At 41.8% G+C, this 20,163-nt stretch overlaps 1 protein-coding gene across 6 annotated transcripts in view; it reads left to right on the top strand.

Moving 5' to 3' along the window:
- The window catches only part of LOC133402936 (polypeptide N-acetylgalactosaminyltransferase 18-like), a 179,589-nt gene that overhangs the window by 128,838 nt on the left and 30,588 nt on the right, over positions 1–20,163 (top strand). For 5 of the 6 annotated variants that reach the window (XR_009768587.1, XM_061677284.1, XM_061677283.1 and 2 more), the window contains one exon: positions 14,180–14,275. The exons of the other annotated variant lie outside the window; for it this stretch is intronic. Coding sequence is in view for 4 of the 5 variants with exons in the window: in XM_061677284.1 (XP_061533268.1) it covers positions 14,180–14,275 (96 nt within the window). In the remaining variant the exon portion in view is untranslated. The remainder of the gene's footprint in view (positions 1–14,179; positions 14,276–20,163) is intronic. 6 annotated transcript variants of the gene reach the window in all.

Here is a 20,163-nt window from a genome sequence, read left to right as displayed (position 1 = left end):
GAGCTGTCAATGATGTGAAACGTTTTTGCGGTGAGAAGAACACCAAAGTACTGTGTTTTACCAATTACATGGTCTCTGATATCTCTAAAAAATCCTGAAGATCACTATTCAACACCCAACTGTGAAAGCTGTCATGCTCCCTGGATGTTGTCAAGCAGCAATCAGAGGTACTGAAGCGAGATTTCATTGATCGCCTAACAAAAGTGTAATATTTGGATGCTGAGGTTTTCATAAGTGGACCTCTCCCAACGGTACGAGTTGTAGATGAACGTTTAAGTAGGCTCAGTCAATTAAGTAAGTGGCTCGAACACGTGTGTACTGCACTGTCCATGAATTTCATTTAAAAAATTCCACTTTTTTTGGGAGCGCAGACATCTTTACAAGGCAGACGGTTTCTGTCTAAATAGATAAGGGGTTAAGTTGTTGGCTGCCAAAATGTTTTACTGTGTACGTCATTCAGCGGCCTGAATGCAAAACACTGGCTTTGTTGACACGGCTGAAGGACAGAAAGATGCAGTTGTTCCCAAACAATCAGAGGAACAAGAGATAAGGCGACACGAGGCGCAGATGGATTTATCAGCGTCACCCAAACAATCGGAGGAATAAAATGAGATGAGGCAGCACTTTCAATCTCCCACACCCCTCCCTGCCCCATTGGATCAAAGCCCAACGCAAAACTTACTCTCTACTAGCCTAAATGCCATGTTAGGTCTGACAAACAGGGTGAAGGCTATTGTCAATATTGGAATCCAGCCCACACCACAACAAGATCTTCCTCCCATTCCCCCTCGCCTGGAACCACCGTCTACTAAGATGCAAAGGGCCCCTCCTCCTCTACCCATGAAGAATCTTATCTGCGAATCTGACTGATATCTCAGAATCAGAATCATCTTTATTTGTCAAGTATATCCAAAAACACACAAGGAATTTGTCTCCGGTAGTTGGAGCCGCTCTAGTATGACAACAGACAGTCAATTTACAGAACACTTTGGAGACAGAAAGACATTGACAAAAAAAAAAACAGTCACTGAGCAGTAAAGGGTTGCTAGTTATCTGGAAATGCCGGTACTTTTTTTTTTTTTTTTGACAATTGTGCAAAAAGATGCAGAGTCCTCTAGCCGTTAGAGCAGTTCGAATGACTAATATTGCAATAGTCCGGTGCAATGACCATTGTGCAAAGGGCGCCGAGACTTCAAGGAGTGTATGCGGTTTAAAGTGACGAGTTGTACGATAATCTGGATGCAAATGTTGCAGATACTCCTCAATCAGTGTGCAAATGGAGCAGATGCTACTCTGGCATGAGTGGCCAGTATATGCAATTAGTGCAGCATGGCGAGACAACTACAGTGAGTGCACGAGTAATACATAATTGGCCCCACAGAAATGTGACAACGAACTCAAGTCAAAAAATTGCCAGCTTGTTGTAATGGAATTGTAGGTTAGGTGTTTAAGAAGTTGATCGCAAGAGGGAAGAAGCTGTTGGAATGTCTGCTAGTTCTAGTTTGCATTGATCGGTACCTACCTGAGGGAAGGAGCTGGAAGAGCTGGTGACTGGGGTGCGGAGGGTCCGAGAGGATTTTGCACGCCCCTTGTCTTAGTTCTGGCAGCGTGCAAGTCCTCAATGGTGGGTAGGAGGGTACCGACAATCCTTTCAGCAGTTTTGATTGTCCGTTGCAGTTGGAGTTTGTCCTTTTTTGTAGCAGCACCAAACCAGACTGTGATGGAAGAACACAGGACTGATTCAATGACCGCTGTGTAGAACTGTCTCAGCAGCTCCGGTGGCAGGCCGTGCTTTCTCAGAAGCCACAGGAAGTACATCCTCTGCTGGGCCTTTTTGAGGACGGAGTTGATGTTGGTCGCCCACTTCAGGTCCTGCGGGGTCTTTTCCAAAATAAGTCAGAACCCTATGGAAATCAGGCATTTTTCATCCCTGTAATTACAAGGGACAGAAAGTTGGTCAAAGAAATATGGCACAAAAAAAGTAGAACTACAACTTTTGTGAGGATAAAATGTGAATCTATCAAACCATTGTCTCCAGACTCGCTCTTTTCAATATCAGGTCACAGGGTAATAAATCAATGTTGTTTAATGACATAATTACCACCTATGATCTGAACTTTTTGTTACTAAATGAAACAGAAAGTCGCTGTAATACCATTTTAATTGAGGCAATACCAGCAAATTTTTATTTTAAGAACAAGTGTCGAATAGGGAAAAAAGGCGGTGGTATTGCTGTTATTTTTAAGTCATTATTTCAGTGTAAAGAAATTATACTGGGTGATTTTAGCTCTGGCGGCACGGTGGCCGACTGGTTAGCGCGTCAGCCTCACAGTTCTGAGGACCCGCCGGGTTCAATCCCCGGCCCCGACTGTGTGGAGTTTGCATGTTCTCCCCGTGCCTGCGTGGGTTTTCTCCGGGCACTCCGGTTTCCTCCCACATCCCAAAAACATGCATAAATTGGAGACTCTAAATTGCCCGTAGGTGTGACTGTGAGTGTGAATGGTTATCTGTTTAGTGTGTGCCCTGCGATTGGCTGGCAACCAGTTCAGGGTGTACCCCGCCTCCTGCCCGATGACAGCTGGGATAGGCTCCAGCACGCCCGCGACCCTAGTGAGGATAAGCGGCTCAGAAAATGGATGGATGGATTTTAGCTCTTTTTAATATCTCTGTTTTTAGTTAAAGGTGACCCAAAGGTTATTGTTTTAAAAATGTATAGACCTCCAAGATCCAATAGAAAATTTATGGAGGAATTTTCAGAACTGCTGTCAGTTATTTGTAATGACTACAACTATTTTGTCATAACGGGACATTTAACATTCATGTTGACAATAACATGGGAAGAAAATCCAAAGAACTCTGCTATACTATACACGTATGACCTCTCTCAACATACTAAGAGTCCAACCCACACTCAAGGTCACATCTTAGACCTGGTCATCTCTAAGGATGTTGAAATTGACATTAAGGATATGGCTATTTCTGACCATTTTTTGTGAATTTTTGAATTACAGATTCTTCCAAAAGTTCAGACAACCTCTGTCTCTTAAGAAAAGGTACATAAGTGAGAGTACCCCCACTAAGTTTATGGAGACCATTGCTGTGCCACAAACTGTGAATGTTGAGACAGTTGAACCTTTGGATAATTTCACCTGGAAAATCTCAAATATCATGAATACTGTTGCTCCTATTAAAACTACGACAATCTTGAGGCGACCTCGAACACCGTGGAGGAGCACAATGATGGTAAAGACCTCTAAATCCACATGTAGGAAAGCAGAATGTAAGTGGAGAAAAACTCAAATCCAAATTGACTTGACCTCTACAGACAAAGTCTTTGTAATTTTAACTAAGAGTTAGTCAGGGATAGACCACAACACTTCTGAAATCATCAGTAAGAACAATAATTTGCTGTGATTGATAAGCGCACAACGCCCTCTGAATCAGATAGCGCCAGAACTCCTAACAGCTGATAAATGCAATGAATTTGCCTGTTATTTTAGTGAAAAAATACAATCCATCAGGTTAAATAGCACAAATCAGCAAAATGATAAAATGATACTACATCTGAAGCCACTCAGGGAAAACTCCATTACCATGTCAGAATTTGATACAGTTGACCAAAAATATGTAGAAAAAAACAGTTCAGCAGCTGAAACCATCAACGAGCTGTCTTGAGTCAATACCATCTGACTTTTTTAAAGCTATTGCAAAGTCTGTGCTATCTGATTTTCAGCAAATAAGCAATTGCCCACTTCAGTCAGGCGTGTTTCCTGAAGCTCTTAAAGTAGCTGCCATTAAGCCTCTACTAAAAAATAGAACTCTGGACGCTTCCATGTTAGCAAGCTATAGACCCATCTCAAATCTCCCATTCATAGCCAAGATTGTTGAGAAATTTATTTTTAATCAACTCAGCAATTTACTGAACTTAAATGGACTTTATGACAAATTTCAATCAGGTTTCTGAACTCATCACAGTACAGCATCTGCTCTTATCAAAGTGCTAAATGATATAAGGTTGAATACTGACTCGGGAAAGATGTCAATTCTGGTCTTGTTGGACCTCAGTGCAGCTTTTGATACGGTAGATCATAATATACTGCTGAAGGGGAGGACTAAATGGAACAGTCCTTCAATGGTTCAGGTTCTACCTGGAGGAAAGGAGTTATTTTGCAACCATTGGAAGTGTTCAATCTCATCGAATAGCAATGACCTATGGAGTCCCTCAAGGGTCAGTTCTTGGACCCCTCCTGTTCACCCTGTGAATGCTACCCTTGGGTCAAATTCTTCAGAACTTGAATTTTGACTATTATAGCTATACAGATGACACACAGTTATTTCTAGCAGTGTCTCCAGATGACTTCAGTTCAATTGAGGTGTTGTGTCACTGTCTAAAACAGATACATATCTGGATGAGCCAAAATGTTCTTCAATTAAACCACAACAAAACACAGATAGTTTTTGGCAATAAAGAGGATTGCTGTTAGTAAATACCTGGAGTCACTCTCTTTAAAAACCAAAGACCAAGTCCGAAACCTTGGTGTTCTGATAGATTCCGACTTGACTTTACACTGTCTTTACACTGGCATCAAGTCAGCTTTAGAATAGATTTTAAAGTTCTCCTACTGGTCTATAAATCACAAAATGGTTTAGGTCCTGAATACATGAAAGAAATGCTCATGGAATATAAACCTAGTAGGGCTCTGAGATCAACAGACTCAGGTCAAATAGTGGATCACAGAGTCCAAATCAAACATGGTGAAGCAGCATTTAGCTATTATGCCTCACACAAATGGAATAAGTTGCCAACAGAAGTGACGACAGCACCAATTGCCAATGTTTTTAAGTCCAGGTTAAAAACTCTTCTTATTTCTCATCCTTTTTAGAGCATTTCCACTTTTAAATATGTCTTGCACTGTACGCTGTTTTAATTGTTCTTTTATTTTTTTTTCTCTTTGTTTTCAATGCTTTTAATCATGTAAAGCACATTGAGTTACCTTGTGTCTGAAATGCGCTATATAAATAAATTTGCTTTGCTTTGCTTTCTTCTCTTGCAGGCATGTATATAATGTATGCAGTATGTTAGTTCATGCTAAAAGTTCCCAATTCTAAAAGATATTTTCCCCTTTTTGACTCTGACTCAGTTTGCTGTTTAAAACTTTAGCTTTATCTTCCTCAAGACATGTCCACACTGGTAAAACTATTATTTTGCTCAAACATTTTGCATTCAAATTTAGGTATGCTCGTAGGTGTTGGATTTGAATTGGATTGAACAACAAATTTGTTCTTTCAGATGCCACGGAGCCAAATTAACTACGGTATTTGTGCTCATGAACATGCACAGACATTTTTGGGGGCAGGTGCTTTAGCTTAAAAAAGGGCATCCATCGACAAAATTATTCACACAATTAAGAAAAAAAGAGTCTGTAGTTAACGTGTATTTATTGCTGTTAACACAATAAACAGTCAGTAACACAACCATTAACAAATGAGGTTAAGGGAGGCTACAGTGGATATAAAAAGTCAACACACCCCTGTTCGATTGGCAGGTTTTTAGAAGGTGAGGGAGGGGTGCTGGGGGCAAGGCAGTAGCATATGTACAATTCTCCCAAAGATTCAAATAACTGCCCGTCAGATTTTTTTTTAAATGATGACAGAGAGGCCAAAAAAAATGGAGTGCCACCAAAAAAGGGCACTTTGTGTGCACATGCATTGATGAATTCTAAATGAAACCCTCAGTCGAAAGTAAGTGGAACTGTTAAAACCAGCAGATGTTTTATCGGTGAAACCTTTATATTTCTAAATAGCAATCCAGAAATTGTGCTTTGCTATGTCAAAATGTCAGAACCATTAAAAGAGTCAGGGGATATGCTTGATAAGCGGAATAATACAAAAAATCCATCCATTTTCAGTTCCGCTTATTCTCACTACTCAATACTTAATTTTCGGTTGCACATGATTAAAATGTGGTAAAGTGTCATAATTTTCATCTCTTTTCTTTGAACATAAATATGTTAGTGTAACACATTTTAATCATGTGCAACTGATGTACATGTTTTAATTTAGGAAATTCAAAGGAATTTTTTTTCAGTGTAGGGTCGCGGGCGTGCTGGAGCCTATCCCAGCTGATTTATGGCGAGAGGCGGGGTACACCCTTGATTGGTCGGCAGCCAATTGCAGTTAATTTAAAAAAATAAATTTCACTTTTTCTCCTTTGGAAGTCAAGTGTGATGCTTTTTCTCATTGGGAAAAAACTGTTTCTGCTTTATCCAAGTTATTTTTTGCAAACTCACGAGTCAAGCAAAGTTAAAATCATACTGTTTAATGTCAAATAGTTTTTCAAGTAGGCTACTGTGAATCCCAAATTAAACCCTTTTCAGCGTTCACACAGTCTATGTCTTGTTATATGATTGAGGAAAAATCTATTCTCTTATAAACTTCCAGAATACTTCTACTCAATGAAGGTGAAGAGGACCTCGTAGAAGTGCTGAAAATATATTTTTATCTTAAGTCTTTGTCTGCTCATTTCTATTTGTGTACTCATTCCTGGTTCACTTCCAAGCCTGTCTCTGTTCAAACATGAGTTGGGAAACAAAGGTAAATTTCCTTCCTGCTCAATTTTTCTGCTTTGCTGAATTTGAATCTAATTCGCTTAACCTGTTGACAACACAGTTGTATTCTTTTCAGCTACAGTGTGTACGGAAAGTTTCTTTGTTATATTGCAGCCATTTGTTAAAATCATTTTCCTCATTAATGTACACACTGCACCTCATATTGACAGAAAAAAACGTAATTGTTGAAATTTTTGCTGATTTATTAAAAAAGAAAAACTGAAATATCACACAGCCATAAGTATTCAGACCCTTTGCTGTGACACTTCATATATTTAACTCTGATGCTGTCCATTTCTTCTGATCATCCTTGAGATGGTTCTACACCTTCACTGGAGTCCAGCTGTGTTTGATTATACTGATTGGACTTGATTAGGAAAGCCACACACCTGTCCATATAAGACCTTACAGCTCACAGTGCATGTCAGAGCAAATGAGAATCATGTGGTCAAAGGAACTGCCTGAAGAGCTCAGAGACAGAATTGTGACAAGGCACAGATCTGGCCAAGGTTACAACAAAAATTCTGCTGCACTTAAGGTTCCTAAGAGCACATTGGCCTCCATAATCCTGAAATGGAAGAAGTTTAGGATGATCAGAACATTTCCTAGAGCTGGCCGTCCGGCCAAACTAAACAATCGGGGGAGAAGAGCCTTGGTGAGAGAGGTAAAGAAGAACTCAAAGATCACTGTGGCTGAGCTCCAGAGATGCACTCGGGAGATGGGAGAAAGTTCTAGAAAGTCAACCATCACTGCAGCCCTCCACCAGTCGGGGCTTTATGGCAGAGTGGCCCGACGGAAGCCTCTCCTCAGTGCAAGACACATGAAAGTCCACATGGAGTTTGCTAAAAACACCTGAAGAACTCCAAGATGGTGAGAAATAAGATTCTCTGGTTTGATGAGATCAAGATGGAACTTTTTGGCCTTAATTCTAAGCGGTATGTGTGGAGAAAACCAGGCACTGCTCATCACCTGTCCAATACAGTCCCAACAGTGAAGCATGGTGGTGGCAGCATCATGCTGTGGGGGTGTTTTTCAGCTGCAGGGACAGAGAGACTGGTTCTGATCAAAGAAAAGATGAATGCGGCCAGGTACAGGGATATCCTGGACGAAAACCTTCTCCAGAGTGCTCAGAACCTCAGACTGGGCCGAAGGTTCACCTTCCAACAAGACAATGAACCTAAGTCCACAGGTAAAATAATGAAGGAGTGGTTTCAGAACAACTCCAGGACTGTTTTTGAATGTGCCAGAAAGAGCCCTGCCTAAAACCCAATTGTGCATCTCTGGAAAGACCTGAAAATGGCTGTCCAACAACATTCACCATCCAACCTGATAGAACTGGAGAGGATCTGCAAGAAATGGCAGAGGATCCCCAAATCCAGGTGTGAAAAACTTGCATCATTCCCAAAAAGACTCATGGCTCTATTAGTTCAAAGGGTGCTTCTACTAAATAGTGAGCAAAGGGTCTGAATACTTACGCCTGTGTGATATTTCAGTTTTTCTTTTTTAATAAATTTGCAAAAATGTTACCAATTCTGGGTTGTTTTTCTGTCAATATGGGGTGCTGTGTGTACATTAATGTGGGGGGGAAAGAACTTAAATGATTTTAGCAAATGGCTGCAATATACGTAACAAAGAGTGAAAAATTTAAGGGGGTCTGAATACTTTCCGTACCCACTGTATATACTGTAGCTTCATAATTGATGTCTTCCATTGCAGGGTTCAAGGCACAGACGTGTTGCTTCAACGATGTGGCTTGTTCAATAACCACATCAATAAACACTTCAATATTAAATTAAGCTATTTGTCACATATCTGTGCACATCGCAGGGCTCCAGAAGGCATAAAGGTGTTGCCATAATAATGTTAAAGAGAGCATTATGCAAAAAACAATAGTTCTTGTGTGATAGAAAAAAGTTATTTTAGCAGTACCGATTACATCAACCTACTGAGAGTTCCTGTCTGTGTTGTGACAGATGACTTCTCTATGCTATGAACACATTTTTAACAAATCTCATTAAATGTGTAAATCATATGCAAGCCCTTCTGGTTTGGTCTGAAAGAATAATGAAGACATCAAGCTGTTAAACGAGCTCTTATTGTTAAAATAAACAATGCATTAATGTGCTTCAACAGTCATTCTTTTAAACACTGGCCTCTGGCCTTCACAGTATGTATTGGAGCTGAACAAATCAGAAATACACCCCTGGATGGATGAATCAAAATCGACCAATGCAATTAATGTAATAGTTGTAACCGTAATACTAAAAAGAGCCCCCATATAGGTTTTGAGAATTGTGCGAAAAAGTAATTGCCCCTTTCTTTTTAAGTCACGAGTTTACTGTGGCTAATCAAATTTTTTGAAAAGCTGAGTTCATTTTACCAGACCACACCCAAGTCTGATGACCTCCAGACCAGTTCAATCAATAAATCACTTAAATAGAACCTGTCTGGACAAACTGAAGTCCACCAAAAGAACTGAAAAATTGCAGCAAAATGCCACAATCCAAAGAAATTCAAGAACACATGAGAAATAAAGCCATTTCTACAGCTTTAGTACTCCAGCGAACCACGGTGAGAGCCATTATCCACAATTTGAGAAAACATGGAACAGTGGTGAACATTCCAAAAACGGCCGGCCTACAGAAATGAACCCAACAGCACAGCAATGACTCATCCAGGAGGTCACAAAGGAACCCAAGACATCATCTAAAGAACTGCAGGCCTCCTTTGCTTCAGTTAAGCTCAGTGTTCATGTCTCAACAATAAGGAAGAGACTGGACAAAAATGGCATCCATGGCAGTTCCTCGGCAAAGACTAAAGGCTCATCTTTAGCAAAAAAAACATCTGAATGTTTGACAAGACTTTTGGTAGAATATTGTAGCGTATATGAGTTAAATAAAAACGTATTTAATTTAGGAGAAAAGAATAAGCCAGAAGCAACGCCTGCGTTACTTCCGGTTTAGCGTAATTGTAAGTTTAATCGTTAAAATCAAACTATTTTATCTAGTAAAAGGGCACCACGTCACTTTTTATATGTATACAATTTGGGGGAAGTGACAAGAAACGTTTTTTCCCCAGTCTCGTAATTTGACGGTTGCTACATGAATTAGATAAGAGTTCTCGATAACCAGAGATCTTTTGACGAACCCAAACACACACAACAATGCTGGTAGTGAATCTTATGGAACATTTTATGAGATCTAACATGGGGAATCTACAGGGAAACAATACAGAGAAAAAAAAAACAAAGGACAGACGAACAAGGTTGGGAGTGAGCATAGGATGACAATGCATATAGCTGGGGTTCCTGTTCTCGTTAGTTTAAACCCAAATATGCACTAATCTGTACTTTTAGTAGTCCGCAATGTTGGACTTACGTGTGTTGAACACGATTGAGGGAGACGGGTCGAGCTTCAGGATGTTCGGCTGGCCCGGTCCCCACGGGGAACAGGTGGATTTGGCGGTAAGGAGAAAGGGGGGAAAAAAAGGAACACAAAAAGTTCCCAAGCAGGATGGCCGGAGCCCGGGTGTCTCTGCTCGTAAGACGTTCGGAGCGGGCGTGTGCTGATCGCTTCCGTCCCCACAGAGTTTGCCCAGGCGCCCAAAAAGGGTAGCTCGGAGCGCTGGCAGGATGCTCTGCAGTGGGGAAGGGTCCGTTGTGTCCTCGCCACCTCGTGGTGCGAGGTGGGTGTCCAGCAGCAGAGCTGTCAAAAAGGGTAGCTACGGCCTTTTTATGGCCAGAAGCAAAGGGGGTCATCCCCCAACCCCCCCTTCCTTTCCCACCACCTCCGGGACCAAAAGGGAAGATGGACCGCCTCTGAATGTTACTTTTCCATTTTAGGATTATTTTGTGGTTTAAGCCCAGTGGAATCAAATATGAATTGTTTAATTTAAGATAACGAGACCATTTTCCATCTTTGCATTGTCATGCGCCCATCCTCTTTAATCCCTGTAACGAATGTTTCAATTGTATGTGGATGTTGAGAACACTAATATTTGCAATGTATCATTTTTGTGGTGTGGGGTGAAACATTTCATCTGGTTCAGTTGACAACAGATTTGAGATCACACATTCAAATCTACAGAAATACAGTCAGTAGTGGCGTTCATGTAAAGTTCTTAAAATATTATATCAAATTCAAGTCCAGTAAAGATTGTGCTCAGTTAATCATTCGGTGAGGGTCACTGTATAGGTTTGTATAAAATTATTTAACTCGTTGTACGATTTCTTGGCGGCTGTGACATCGTTCCATCAATTTTATATATATATATATATTAGTGTGAGACTTAAATAAGTCAATAAGTCACAACAACATGTGGCATATATACTTGAACCACTGACTGACCTGTGGCTTTGCAGGTCGGTCATGTCCTCGTCTTGCTGCACAATGTGTTTGTTGAAAAAAAGGCTGAATGCAGTCTCAGGCATGGCTGCACGCACACACATACAACTCGTATAACAATCCCAACATATTTTTTTATGGCTTAAAATGTGTGAAATTGTCGCCGTGTGTGAAGTCATCTGCTGGTGGGCTGTGGAAGAAAGTTAATGACCTGATCTCTGGTGCCATCTGGTGGCGTAGGGGTGTTTCCTTGCAGTTCAAAGGGTGAGGCTTGAATTTATGCCACTATCACAGACGGGAAAAGCATTATAACACATCAGGTATACATCCATCCATCCATTTTCTACCGCTTATCCGAGGTCGGGTCGCGGGGGCAGTAGCTTTAGCAGGGACGCTGAGACTTCCGTCTCCACAGCCACTTCATCCAGCTCTTCCGGGGGGATCCCGAGGCGTTCCCAGGCCAGCCGAGAGACCTAGTCTCTCCAGCGTGTCCTGGGTCATCCCCGGGGTCTCCTCCCGGTGGGACGTGCCCGGAACACCTCACCAGTGAGGCGTCCGAATCAGAGGACAGGACGCCCCAAGGGACACGTTCGAACGCCTTCTCCAAGTCTACAAAACACATGAAGACTCGTTGGGCGAACTCCCATGCACCCTCGAGTCCCCTGCCGAGGGTGTAGAGTCCACTGATCCACGGCCAGGACGAAAACCACATTGCTCCTCCTGAATCTGAGATTTGACTTCCCGACGGACCCTCCTCTCCAGCACCCCTGAATAGACCTTACCAGGGAGGCTGAGGAGTGTGATCCCCCTGTAGTTGGAACACACCCTACGGTCTCCCTTCTTAAAAAGGGGGACCACCACCCCAGTCTGCCAATCCAGAGGCACTGTCCCGATGTCCACGCGATGTTGCAGAGGCGTGTCAACCAGGCCAACCCTACAACATCCAGAGCCTTTAGAAACTCCGGGCGAATCTCATCCACCCCCGGGGCCTTGCCACCGAGGAGCTTTTTAACCACCTCGGTGACCTCAACCCCAGTGATAGGAGAGCCCGCCTCAGAGAACCCAGACTCTGCTTCCTCATGGGAAAGCATGTCGGTGGAATTGAGGAGGTCTTCGAAGTATTCTCCCCACCGACTCACAGCGTCCCGAGTCAAGGTCAGCAGCGCCCCATCCCCACTATACACAGTGTTGATGGTGCACTGCTTCCCCCTCCTGAGACGCCGGATGGTGGACCAGAATTTCCTCGAAGCCATCCGGAGGTCTTTCTCCATGGCCTCACCGAACTCCTCCCATGCCCGAGTTTTTGCTTCAGCGACCACCAAAGCTCCATTCCGCTTAGCCAGCCAGTACCCATCTGCTGCCTCAAGAGTCCCACAGGCCAAAAATGGCCGATAGGACTCCTCCTTCAGCTTGACGGCATCCCTGTTGTTCGCTCCCCGGTTCGGGGATTGCCGCCACGACAGGCACCGACCACCTTATGGCCACAGCTTCGGTCCGCCGCCCCAGTAATGGAGGCGCGGAACATGGTCCATTCAGACTCTATGTTCCCCGCCTCCCCCGGAACATGAGCAAAGTTCTGTCGGAGGTGGGAACTGTGACCTAGGGTGTCCTGGTGCCAAGTGGACATGTGGACACCCTTATGCTTGAACATGGTGTTCGTTATGGACAATCCGTGATGAGCACAGAAGTCCAATAACAGAACACAGGAATACAGTGTATCGAAAAATAGGATTTATAATGGGGTCAATGAGCCAAAATATTCTAATTTTACTCCTGCGTATGGTCAATTATCAGCTCTTATGTCTATAAATTTTAAAAATTGCATCATGGTGCCATTTAAAAGTTGCACCCCTCTACTATTTGTTGTTAAATGACATCAAAGTCAACAAAAAAGCCATAATTTGTACATTGCTGGGATCGCCTCCAGCACGCCCTCGTGAGGATAAGCGGAACGGAAGATGAATGAATGAATGAATGTGCAGATGATGCATGAGGATTAAGCAGCCTTTATGTCTTTTTACGAAGTGGATACACCCGACGGATTGCTTCTAATAACCATTTGGGAAAGCAACAAAATCAACTGTGGAAAAGGACACATTCTCAGAGTACCAAACAGTTCAACAATTAGGGGGGTTCTGTGCTACATGCTGTACAGCGACCAATGGCCCCCTACTAAGCCAGTTGTGGTATACTAAAAATCTCCATTATTTGTCGATTGCTGTTTCTCCCTCCAAATGTTATAATACTGCCAATATCGCAGCATCAATATTTATCCTGTCCGGGCAGCAGTTATTTACATGCTTCCCAGCGCTTCCTGGTTTAGCAATACCAAATCTGTGTTGGATGGATGGATGGATGAAATCTGGATAGAGAGACAGAAAGAGAGAGATAATTAGATACTGTTTCAATTGATAGTCTAGTTTTTAGACATTTTTATGGTGATCTATGATATCTTCAGTGTTTGGCTTGAATTTGTAGCAACATTTTTGAATGTACGCACTCTAGCCGCCGCTTCATTTCCCCCACAAATATGCTAAAAAGTTTGTATCCTCTTCCTGAATCAAGTTTGCACATGCGCTGTAAGCAGATGGACCAGTTCATTGATGAGAAAGGTGGGAGGAGCAGTCAAAATAATCATGATAGATAAAGCAAGTGTGTGAGTTAAGACTAAAACAAAAATAATTACTTTACAAAGAAGAAAACTATCAATCATATTAGCCCTTGGAAATGGGCTAATGTGTGTTTGGCTAATGGCAAGTCTGGTACTGTCTGCCTCACCACATGCTTTTACTGTATCTGCAGTTCAATACAAGAAACAGGAACTTGCCAATACAAGCCTCCACTACCCAGTTAGTGAGATCTTGCGCAATCTCAGATGAGGCTTGGCTGCTCGCCGCTCCACTTTGCTGCTGCACTTTGTCTCGCCTTTGTATTTGCACAGCAAAGATGGACATTCGGCAATTTTGACAATGAAATTCTTATTTGATTGACAGAAAATCAATATAAAGCACAGATCAGAGAAGTAAAATTGAAACGTAATCTACTGTGATCATTATTTGTTCATTTGTTTACTTTTCATGATGCAGGTAAGGCCTTGCATCACTGCCATTCAGATACTTGTTACCAAATATTGGTAACAACAGTATTTATTGTTGGATCATTACAAGGGACATTTCCATTCTGTTTTTCATCTCTACTTTCTTTTTTCTTTCCCTCTGAATTGAACAGTTGAAGAATAGTCTCAGAAATGACCTGTGTTTGGACCAAGGACCCAACACTGACAACATTCCCATCATGTATTTCTGTCATGGCATGACAGCACAGGTCAGTGCGCTGTCATTTCACGCTAGTTCCCTTTATTCTGTCAGTCCAAACATACCATGAACGTGAATAAAACAGACAGTAGAAACTAAGACTTTAGGTAGGAGGTTGTTCTAAATCCAATTCAGACATTTCTGTAAATGTAAGAAATCAATACATCATTAGGTAGAGTGCATGTGCTTGTATTATGAGAGCAGAACATTTTAATTGACAAAATGCGTGTCGTTAAGATTGGGCTGAATTCATTATTACATTATTTTTCAAGATTATCAAAATGCTTTTAATTAATAAAAGTGTTTGGCTGGCAACCAGTTTAGGGTGTTCCCCACCTCTCGTGATCCTCACTAGGGAGAAAGTGCAAACTCCACATAGGGGAGGCCGGATTTGAAACCGGGCCCTCAGAACTGTGAGGCAGAAGTGCTAACCAGTCATCCACCGTTCCACCCGTTCTATTTTAAGATACTAAAATAAACATCATTAACATCCGTCGCTATGGGCTAAACCTTACTTTGTACGGGGCAGTCTTTTGTTTTCTGCTGTGTGGAATGATTGATATGAACATACCTAGTGACAACTCAACCAATCACAATGTTGCGAATGATTTTTCATGTGCCCCATGGCATATTAATCTTGTAGGCTATTAAGTATCCCCTGTGCTGTAACAATGATACAACAATCTTTCAGCGCTACAGGATATTGTTACACAGCCATGTATTATCTGTCCTTCACCTCTGTCTTCAATTATAGAGGGATTAAACAATGTGCAAATGTAATGAGTATATCCATCAACTTTGCTCATATGTCATCCCACACGCTGTTTGTCATCAAAATGCAAATTTAAGCCTCGATGCCTAAACCTATTGAAAGTGATTGAGAGAGAGAGAGAGAGAGAGAGAGAGAGAGAGAGAGAGAGAGAGAGAGAGAGAGAGAGAGAGAGAGAGAGAGATATATATATATATATATATATGCGGCACGGTGGATGACTGGTTAAAGCGTCTGCCTCACATTTCTGAGGTCGGGGGTTCAATCCCCGGCCCGCCTCTGTGGAGTTTGCATGTTCTCCCCATGCCTGTCCAGCTGGTCCACTGGATCCTGTTTGAATCCGTGATGAACTCTAGAATGTCAGGGAAGTTTAGTATTCCTCAATTTCCTTTTAACCAGGCTACGCAAATGAAATTACGGGAGAAAAGTGGAGCCGAGTTTCTTGCTCAATAGGGCACTTTGACAGTGTAACCAATGCCAGTTCTGATCTCCACCAGAATTTGAACCAATAAAGCGGTCCAAAGTCAGAGCCCTAAGGGACTGTGTTATTGATCGCCATAGAAAACATGTTTACCTTGTGGAGAAAATGTGAATATATGTATTTGGGTCATTTTCAGGCAGCACGGTGGCCGGCTGGTTAGAGCGTCAGCCTCACAGTTCTGAGGACCCGTGGGTTTTCTCCGGGCACTCCGGTTTCCTCCCACATCCCAAAAACATGCATTAAATGGAGACTAAATTGCCCGTCGGCATGACTGTGAGTGCGAATGGTTGTTTGTTTCTACGTGCCCTGCGATTGGCTGGCAACCAGTTCAGGGTGTAGCCCGCCTCCTGCCCGATGACAGCTGGGATAGGCTCCAGCACGCCCGCGACCCAAGTGAGGAGAAGTGGCTCAGAAAATGGATGGATGGATGGGTCATTTTCATATAATTAGATCAATAATGGTTAAGACATGGCCCACTGAATTTCCTTTTGAAAATCAATGAACAACGACGATAAAGATTCTGGTAATGGATACCGTGGAACCATTTTAGTTTAGAAATTTAGAATTTAACCAACATTTTAGCAGAAAAGTATGGCTATGAGATTGCTTCAAACTTTGAAATTCTCAAAAGATTTTCTATAAAAATACACCTCTAAATTTCCACACAACTGGTTGGTCAAACAGCCATCCTTCATTACAACACAAGTCATCAGCATATTGTAGTTAAGTAAATTAGTGTGGGTAACGGTTACAATGTGAGACAATTAATAATGTACAGCTGTTACATTAAAAAGAAATGCCTGTACAGGTAATAAATGTTATATGATGGTGACTTTTGGACCCTGGAAATGATCAGTTTAACAAAAATTGTTTCAAAATGTGAACAAATATATGAATAACTTGTGTTATAGAGCAGATTACAGGTTCCACTGTATACCGGAACTAATGAGATATGGATTTAATATCTATTACCAAATCCATAATTTTAATTGTGCTCAAAACAATTTTACAAGTAGTAAAATTAAGAGACCGCTTCAAAATGCCCCCTCCAGTAAAAGAAGCACAAGTTTATAAGACACATTAACCACTAGACAACAGGTTGTCGTGACTAATTTTCGCTCTATTTCGAGTGGCATACCAGAGCTTTTATTTTGCCCATATGACACACACATTGGGAATATTTAAAAAAAAAGCGAGAATACAGGAAATTGCAAGTCTGAAAGGAAAATGTTCCCTTTCCCTTTATCTGCCCAATAAATTTTTTGTGAAGGCCCAATAGATAGCTTGCATAATTTTAATTCGGGCAGTGAATTTCTGTCATCTCCAACAAGAAGGTCAAAATGTGGTTCATTTAGGATTAAAGAAATATCACTTTGTAAAACTGAGCTAGTGTAACAGTTTCAGGTGAAGGTGAATTTACCAAATGACAAGTCTGTACGCCAATGACAAGTTCACACTTGCATTGTAGTAAAAACTGCCAGTTCAGTTATCCGCATATCGAATTTTTTTTTTTCTCTGGTTCTCATTGTTTGCTCCCTCTGGTAACCCTTTGTCATCCACTCATCTAGATCAACCTCTTCATTATATGAAGACAATTGTACAGCTGGTGTGTGTGCTCGTTTAGTCATCTCACTAGTAGGCAGATGGCTGTAGAATGTGCCAGTTATAAGCCGTTCTACTGGCATCGCATACTGTCATAAAAAGCGCACTGGGAGCCCCCGCACTATAATCATTTTCACATCCAGGTAGCAAACAAGTTAGTGTCTGAATGTGTCTTTGAACTGAAAACCAAATGTGAACCTCTAAATCTTTATTAGATTGTGATCATTATCATTAAGTGAAATGTTGTCATAAAAGATCAAATGCAAATGCGGGTATGTTTATTTTCCTCAGAAAAACTATTTGTTTCTAAATAAATCAGTGAATCTACAGTATATGATTGTCATGAGAACAAAATGAAAAAGGCAATGTACTTTAGCAGCCCAGACCCCAGAAACACAGAATCTTGGACCCCAAAGCCGACTCTACCAAAGTTTTACAATCAAATAGAATTTATTATACCAAGGAAGCACGTACACATAAGAAACAATACGAGTAACACGAAAAACAATGACGACTTTAAAGGTTGACGTGAAATAACTGTGGGGTGTTGTTTGTAAAGCGGCTCACGCTAAAAAAAAACTAACATTCTGTCACATTTAGCTTCAAACAGTTTTGAAAAAAATGGTTTGCCTTTTTAGTCACTTTTCTGCACATTCACAACAATATTTGTCAACTTAAATAGTTAATTCCAAACATTAAATCTTAAACCTGAAACTTAAATCTAAATGTTATATATATATATATATATATATATATATATATATATATATATATATATATATATATATACAGTATTACATCTAAATGTTAAATATAAATCTAAATACAAATCTTATATCTAAATGGTAAATATAAATGGCATTGTCATGGCAAATGACTCCGGGGACTATGTGTGTCCTGCTGGACCTAACTGCTGCGTTTGATACAGTGGATCACATTATCTTTGTGGCCCTGGTACAGTACTGTGTTTGCATTAGCGATAGGACACTGGAGTGATATAGGTCCTATCTGGCAAACAGAACTATTTGTGTGAGCCTTGGTGATTCTAAGTCCCGCTTGGCTCTGCTGCTCTACGGAGTTCCACAGGGTTCAATTGTGGGGCCACTCCTTGTATTTGCTGCCCCTGATGTTCTATCCTGAGAAAGAATGGGTTTTCCTTTCACTGTTGTTATGCTGATGAAAGTCAAATTTATGTTTCATAAAAAAAAAGACACTTTGTCAGTAATACCATGTCTCAAAGACATTAATAACCTACATGATCTTAAACTTTTCAAATTTTAATGAAAATAAAACTGAAGTCACAGTGTTTGATCCAAGTGGCACTTGTAAATCCTCGCTTGTTGACTTGGGCCCTTGGACACAACAGGTGAAAAAAATGGTCTCAAACTTGGGTTTTCACTGGCTCCCTGTGCAGTTTAAAATACATGTTAAGATCCATCCATCCATTTTCTGAGCCGCTTCTCCTCACTAGGGTCGCGGGCGTGCTGGAGCCTATCCCAGCTGTCATCGGGCAGGAGGCAGGGTACACCCTGAACTGGTTGCCAGCCAATCGCAGGGCACATAGAAACAACCATTCGCACTCACAGTCATGCCTACGGGCAATTTAGCGTCTCCAATTAATGCATGTTTTTGGGATGTGGGAGGAAACCGGAGTGCCCGGAGAAACCCCACGCAGGCACGGGGAGAACATGCAAACTCCACACAGGCGGGGCTGGGGATTGAACCCGGGTCCTCAGAACTGTGAGGCTGACGCTCTAACCAGTCGACCTCCGTGCCGCCCATGTTAAGATTCCTTCATTTATTTTTAAATGAATCTTGAAATGGTCTTGCACCGCCTTACCTCGTTGAGCTACTCTATTTTTACGCCCCTGCCCGGTGCCTCAGGTCAGCTGATCAGCTGTTTCTTGATGTGTCTGGGGCCAGAGGCGACAGGGCCTTTTCCGTCAGTGGTCCCACGCTGTGGAATGACCTCCTTCTGTACATTAGAGAAGCCCCCTCACTGTCCATTTTTAAAAACCCGTCTTAAAACCAGTTTTATTCTTTGGCTTTCAACCCGGCTTAAGATTCAGCGTCTGTTTTAGTGTTTTTATTTTTTGTTTTGTTTTGATTGTTTATCTTAAATTGTTTTTATTCATTAAGTTTGATTCTTATCTATGTATAGCACTCTGTTCCAAGCAGGCGTTGTATTTAAAGTGCTTTTTAAATAAAGTTGAGTTGAGTAAATTTTATTGCAAATATTACCTACACCATGTCTGCCACGCCCATGTCCAGAGGGGGTATGACATCAAGGGAAAAATTACTTTACAATAATCAGGCGTAGCGGCACGGTGGATGACTGGTTAGAGCGTCTGGTTCAATCCCCGGCCCCGCCTGTTTGGATGTTCTCCCCGTGCCTGTGTGGGTTTTCTCTGGGCACTCCCGTTTCCTCCCACATCCCAAAAACATGTGTGGTAGGTTAATTGCCAACTCTAAATTGCCCGTAGGTGTGAATGTGCGAGCGAATGGTTGTTTGTTTTATACGTGCCCTGCGATTGGCTGGCAACCAGTTCAGGGTGTACCCCGCCTCCTGCCCAATCATAGCTGGGATAGGCTCCAGCACCCCCGTGACCTTACTGAGAAGAGCTCTGCCCATCACTGCTCACATACGAAATTGGGGAACACAAACAACAAAGGTAAACACGCAGGCAGAGAAACAGAAACTAACAAGTCAGAGTTGTGGGGAGTTGGAAACTTTCCCAGCTGAACTCAAAGAAAATGCAAACTACACCCTGGACTGGTCACTAGTTAATCAAAGGGCACATGTAGAGACTGTCAACTATTCACATATACATTTGCACTGTTGCTGAGTGGGAATCGAACCTACGCTGCCTGGGCCGAAGTCAAGCTATACTGTGCCATCAGTGACTACTTGTGCAGTAACAATGTTTTAGTTTTAACTACCTTATGAGGAGGTCGGTTGAACTTGTATTTAGTGTAAAATATTTTAGATTTTAATATAAATGTTATGCCAGCCCCTCTATAGTTATTGTTTTGTTTTAAATATTTT

This window comes from Phycodurus eques, chromosome 5 (assembly GCF_024500275.1).
Source record: "Phycodurus eques isolate BA_2022a chromosome 5, UOR_Pequ_1.1, whole genome shotgun sequence".
Taxonomy (NCBI): domain Eukaryota; kingdom Metazoa; phylum Chordata; class Actinopteri; order Syngnathiformes; family Syngnathidae; genus Phycodurus; species Phycodurus eques.
The sequence above is the reverse complement of the archived record's forward strand: the minus strand, read 5'-3'. Positions and strand labels throughout refer to the sequence as shown.